This window comes from Acinonyx jubatus, chromosome E3, assembly GCF_027475565.1.
Source record: "Acinonyx jubatus isolate Ajub_Pintada_27869175 chromosome E3, VMU_Ajub_asm_v1.0, whole genome shotgun sequence".
In the NCBI taxonomy this organism is placed as follows: domain Eukaryota; kingdom Metazoa; phylum Chordata; class Mammalia; order Carnivora; family Felidae; genus Acinonyx; species Acinonyx jubatus.
This window is the reverse complement of record NC_069398.1, coordinates 37,442,814-37,448,908: the sequence shown is the minus strand read 5'-3', so window position 1 is coordinate 37,448,908 and position 6,095 is coordinate 37,442,814. Positions and strand designations below refer to the sequence as shown.

The following is a 6,095-nucleotide window of genomic DNA, read 5'->3' as shown; positions in this document are numbered from 1 at the left end:
ACCCACCATCCTGCTGCGTGGCCCCAGGTTTATTTCTCTTTCTCCTCCAGTCGGACGTCCTGTGGGAGCCCTTCCGGCCAGGACGCTGAGCTGGCCAACTTCCCCAGCCCGGTCTGGGTGAAAATGCCCAATGTCCTCAGACCTCGCCCCGACTCCAGGTAGGCACAGAGTAAAGACAAAAGACGGATCTAGGCTTCTCCCATCGCGTGAGGACCAATATCACAACCTCTGCACAGGACCAGCTCAGGCCACCCCTTCCCGGAACTCACCTGCACCCGGGGCTCCTCCTGCCGTCCCAGGCGTCCAGGCGTCCAGGTGCCCAGGAGTCTCAGGCATCCCGGCTTCCAGGTGCCCAGGTGTCCAGGCTTCCGGGCTTCCAGGTGCCCAGGTGTCCAGGAGTCCCAGGCATCCAGGAGGCCACAGGCCCCGTGTCTGGTGACCGTAGCCCATGGCCGCTCCCGGTGGACCGTGTTCCCGCATCTTGCGCTCGGCACACGCGTGGCCTTTATCCTGATTGGCTGCTGCCGCGCCTTCCCGGAGGGCAGCAGGTCTGGTCCGGAGTCTCAGGGCACATTCTGCGCCCCGGCCTGACGCACTGCACGCTCCGCACCGCCTCTCCTGTGGCCACCGCCCCAGGGGTCTCTGAGAACCAAGCCTCCAGGCCTGTTTTCCCCGTGTGTCCCCCTGAGGCTTCTCTCGTCGGGGCACTGGGGCTCCTGTAGCCGCGGGTCCAGCCTCCCTGCCTGCCTCCTCCCCCACGGGACCCTGTGCCCGCGGGAAGATCTGTGGGGAGCACCGCCGGGGCTTCCCAGGGAGACCCGCTCCTCAGGGAGAGGCTCACACACACGTAGGTTGGCGCACGCTCCTGCACGCATGCGCGCACACAAACACACACACGCTCGCGCACGCAGGCACACTCACACGCTTGCGCACGCAGGCGCGCACGCTCGCACACACACATATACACATACAGGCCCACACGCGCGCGCACACACACACACACACACACACACTACAATCCCCATGGAAAGTAAGACTCCTGTTCCAGAGAGATGTCCTAGCCTCCCTCCCTGAGGCGACCTGAACCCCAGGTGTGGCTGGGCAGCAAGGGGGGCACGGGCGGTGGGGTCTGTCTTCAGGAGACGCAGTCCCCAGCTGTCTGCGATCCCACCGCCATCCCCACTCTCCCTGCCTGAAGCCGGAGTTTGGTGGACAGCAAGAAGGGGTTCCTGGCCCCGGGGTAGGAGCTGTGTTCCGGAGGGTGACCCGGCTGGGCCCTGAGCTGCTGTGATGGCCGCTGGGCCGCCGCTTCTGCGCCCGCCGAGGACACCTGAGTGCCAGGCCTCCGGGACTGGCCACCAGCATGGCCGAGCCTGGGCCAGGGCCACGTCCACCTGGACACGGGGCATGAGGGCTGATGGCCCTGCGCCTTGGGGGGCGTCGTGGGGTCCGGGCCTCCGCGCCGGAAGAGCCCCGTAGTCTGACAACTAAAAATGTCACCAGACTCGTGCAACGGCTGGGTTGAGACGTGCGGGCCTGGCAGGCGCCCAGTTGGTCTCTCCCAGGAGCTGTGCGGGCCCAGCGGGGGGAGGCAGGGGGCAAGAGGTGGGGTTGGGGCCCCAACGGCCAACTCCAGTCACTGCAGGGGCTTCCCCGCCACCTGAGGTGGCGGGGGTGTGTCTGACCAGACCCCACCCACTTCCTTCCACAGGAAGATAAAGGGACTCCCAGGGAGGGCTGGGGAGGAGGGCTGTGCGACCATCCATCCAGGTGAGGAGGGGGAGGTCAGACACTCCGGGCTGGCTTTCCAGACCCTGGGGGCTGGCTTTCCAGACCCTGGGGGCTGGCCCTGGTCATCTCACGCGGGCCCTCCCCTCCTTCCCCTGCAGATGCTGTGGCTGCTGTTCCTGTCCCTCCCCTGCCTGGGGGCCTCTGTGCCTGAAATCCCAGGTGAGTCCTAGCCCGGCACAGTGCCCTCCCCGCCCCGGCCCCCGGCCCTGCGCCCCAGCCCCGCCAACACTCTGACCTATGTGAGGACGACCCAGAAGTCACCTGGGGTCTGCGGGACGGCGCAGCCTCGTCCCCGACCCCTGCCCATTGTTCCCCCAGCGCCTGCCCCCTCGAGGGAGTTGGTGGGCATCGTGGGGGGTCACAGTGCCCCCCAGGGGAAGTGGCCGTGGCAGGTCAGCCTGAGAGTCTACGTTTACCGCTGGGCCTCCTGGGTGCACATCTGCGGGGGCTCCCTCGTCCACCCCCAGTGGGTGCTGACCGCTGCCCACTGCATCGACCGGTGAGTCCCGCTGCGGGCCCAACCCCCCCACACTGGATGGGGGGCGGGGGAAGGGGGCCGACGCAGAGACTGGGGCTCCCTCGGGGTTGTGCCCCTGACCAAGCGGGGCCTGGGGTCCACCTCCCCCAGGAAAGACGCCGACCCGTCAGCCTACCGGATCCACGCCGGCAACGTGTATCTGTACGGGGGCAGGACGCTGTTGAACGTGAGCCGCGTCATCATCCACCCCGACTACATCGCTGCCTTTCTGGGGTTTGACCTGGCCCTGCTGAAGCTGGCCACCCCCGTGAGAATGTCCAGCAGGACTCGGCCGGTCACCCTGCCCCTGCAGAGCCTGGATTTCAGCCCGGAGGACGAGTGTTGGCTGACAGGCTGGGGCAGGGGCTTCTACTTCGGTGAGAATGCCTGGGGGGGGTCGGGTCCCGGAGGGGAGCCGGCAAGTTCCAGATCTTTCCTGACGTCTGGGTCTGGGTTGGGCCGCAGGTGGGGGGGAAGGTTCAGGAGTCCGGAATACACGGGGAAGAAGGAAACTCCCTTCTGTGTGCGGGTGGGCAGGTGGCCACGTGGGCCCTGTGACTTTGGGTTTGTGTGAAGGAACCGGGCCTGACGGGTCAAAGAATCTGCCGGATGCGACAGTCAGCCCAGGGCGCCCGGACCCAAACCTGCTCCTCTCAGACTCCCGTGGTTTTCAGACGGCAGAACGACGTTGGAGGTGTGGGTCCGCGAAAACGAAGGACCCGGGTGCCTGGCGTATTGGTGTCCCGGGGCCACCGTATAAAGGACCGCACACAGGGGGACTTCAAATGACAGAAATGTATTCTCTCACAGTCTGGGGGCCAGAGTCCAAAATGGAACTGTTGGCAGGGATGGTTCCTTCCAGAAGCCTTAGCAGGGGAGCCCTCCTTGCCTCCCCCTGCTTCCGGCTCATCCTCAGCTGTGCCCACCCCCCTCTGGTCTCTTGACCCGCCTTCTCTGAGGCTCAAATCCCCCTGCCTGTCCTCGCGTGGGGACACCAGCCACTGGACTTAGGGCCCCCCCCTGCATCCAGTGCGATCTCATTTCCGCTTGATTACGTCCGCAAAGACTATTTCCACGTAAGGTCAAATTCTGAAGGTCGGGGTGAGCGTGAGTTTTTGAGGGACACTCTTCAACGCACTGTGTGTTTATGGAATCTGAGCCCATTCGTGACAGCGGGAGGAGTCGGCAGAAGTGGCCCAAGCCCACAGTCTGGGGCTCCTCTCTGCGCCCAGCCCTGGCGGTGTGGGCAGCGCCGACCGGTCTGTGCCAATGGCGGGGGGGGGGGGGGGGCGGCGGGGACAGCCGCCTCCGCGCCTCCATTTCCTGACTCCTCCTTTCCACCCCAGAGCCGCTGAGCCCCCCCTACCGCCTGCAGCAGGTGCAAATCCCACTGGAAGAGGAGGGGGCCTGTGAGCAAGGTTACCGGAGGTTCCTGCACACCAGAGCCAATGGCAAGGTCATCCCGGAGGACATGCTGTGTGCCGGCACTCAGGGCCGCGGTCCCTGCATGGTGAGGCGCTCAGGCCGCAGGCCGCGGGTCTCCTCCCGGCCTCGCCCCCCGACGTGCCGCGTGACCGCCCCCTCTCCCCGCAGGGGGACTCCGGGGGCCCCCTGGTCTGCAAGAAGAAAGGCACGTGGGTCCAGGTGGGCGTGGTCAGCTGGGGCATCGGCTGCTCCATGTATGAGCTGCCCGCCGTCTTCACAAACGTCCAGAGCCACGTGGACTGGATCCGACAGCAGCTGCGGAGGTGCCGGTGAGCCCAGGCTGTGGTTGGCGCAGGACGGCGCTTCTTCCTCCCCGTCACCTCCCCAGAGGGATCCTTCCGCGCCACTCCCCTCCACTCCCTGCGGCTTCAGCCCTCCCCTCCCCTGCCCCTCCCTCAGCCCCATCCTTCCCCGCCCGTGGGGACGGGCAGGGTGGAGGCCCCGACGGGGCTGGTGTGCTTGTCTCATTAAACTGTCTTGGTAAACAGGCTGGTGGCCAAGTGGTCTTTGAGGTGGGTGTGGCTGCAGAGCTGGGGGGCCCAGCCGTCCTGTCTGGGATCCCAGAGTGCTGGCGGGGGAGTGTGGGAAGGCTCGGGCTCGGGCAGGCGGAGGATGGGGGTCCGAGACTCTCCCCCAACCCCGGGCGGCCATCCCCTGTGCCATCCTGCCCGCAGCGCACTCCGTCCTAAAGGAGGGTGTTTGCGAGTCTGCAGAGGGCGGAATCATCCTTGGGATCGCATTCATTCATCCCAGCAATGTCGGGGGCGGGGGGGGGGGGGGGGAGCACCGCCCGGGGTTACAGGGGAACCGACCTTGCCTTCCTCCACCTCGGGGTCCGGAGGGGCGTAGATGTGCAGCAAGGACTTGAAATGCAGCGAGGAGGGCCACATGGCCACATAAAGATGCCCAGCGGTGATAGACTTGGGGACACGCAGCGCGCGCGCGGGGGGAGGGTTGGGGCCACAGTCATGGGAGACTCCGGACAAGAGCTGGCACTCGCCAACTCGTCATTGTGGTCACAGCAAATAATTGGAAGCCACCTAAATGTCTGTCCACGGAGAATTGTTTCCGTAAGTTACCCTAGACCCACACAGCCAAGGGTGGCGGGTCGTGAAAAATGATGTCTTTGTCTCCGGATGGGCGGGGCTGAAGGGGACGCCTGCCCAGCGGGCATCCTGGCGGCCCCTCTGGCCGACAGGCGCCCGTGTGTGTGGGAGTGACCGGGGGCGGCCACAGTGGCCACTGCCAGCAGGAGGTCAGCCAGGCTGTCTACTTTCCGATGATTTTTTGTAGCCTGCGTCTTTTACATTATTTTCGTAATTAAAAACAAAGGTACTCTCACGTTGGAGGAAAATGAAGCTTCCTTGTTTTTAGAAGCCACATCAAAGTGGGTTTTAAGCTCCTATAGCTGGGGGCATGTCGAGGGCTCCATCAAAATGGCCCTGGGCAACCGTCTTCCCATCCTGGAAGGGCAGGATCCTCGTCACGAGGGACACCGGGCTTCGCTGCGTGAGGCCAGATTTGATCCCCCGAAGCAACACTCTCGGTGAGGGCTCCCGGAACAGGCGCGAGAGCCTCGAGGTCTCGCCAAAGCCGGTCACTCGTGTTCGCTCCGCCGGTTTGTGCCCAAGCACCGGCCGCGGGAGAAACGTGGCGCTGAAGGGCCTTCCCCCTCCAGGCTCCCTCTGAGACGCCGGCGCCCATGCCAGGACCCTCTGCCCGGTCTTTTGCCCAACGAAGGGCTTTTGCAACCAGCCTGGGCAGCCACATCCTTTACCCCACGATATCCCTGAACCAGGCATCTTGTCCACGGTCCTGGACTCGACCTTGTGGCCTCGGTGTTGACGGTTATGCGGCCCCCCATCCTTCCTCTGCTTCCATTGCTGAGCCTTCTCTTGGTGGTCCGGTCCTGACCCTATCAAAGCGACCAGGTGTCCTGCCCCCACGGCCCGGTCGCCTAGCCGCCAGAGCCAGGATGGCCAAGGGACGGTGGGCTGAGGCCCGTCTCCTGGAGATGAGGGGCCCGGTCCTCACAACCGACGCAGAAAGCCACACGGTTGGCGCTCGTTCGCGGCCCCGGGGGTCACCCCTCACGCTGTGGTGCGGGTCCCCGGGGTGGGCAATGGGCCAGAGGCAGGAGGGTGTGAGGAGGGGCAGTCCTGTCCCCTCGAGAGCGCCCTCCTTCCAGGCCTCCCTTGCCGGCCGTTTTCCCTCGGGGACCCACGTTCTCCCTCTCCTCTGCCCAGACGCTGGAGGCCACGCTTTCTCTGATGGGCTCTGGGTGGCCGGCCTCGGGGGCTGG

At 65.5% G+C, this 6,095-nt stretch overlaps 1 protein-coding gene across 1 annotated transcript; it reads left to right on the top strand.

Annotated features, from left to right (window-relative positions):
- The first annotated feature begins 948 nt into the window (after positions 1-948).
- LOC113594979 (putative serine protease 29) lies at positions 949-4,272 on the top strand. The gene is made up of 6 exons (XM_053213852.1): positions 949-1,091; positions 1,890-1,950; positions 2,110-2,290; positions 2,420-2,685; positions 3,655-3,818; positions 3,902-4,272. Exons 2-6 carry the CDS (start codon positions 1,890-1,892, stop codon positions 4,064-4,066), a joined length of 837 nt encoding a protein of 278 aa, XP_053069827.1. The 5' UTR covers positions 949-1,091; the 3' UTR covers positions 4,067-4,272.
- Positions 4,273-6,095: the final 1,823 nt, after the last annotated feature.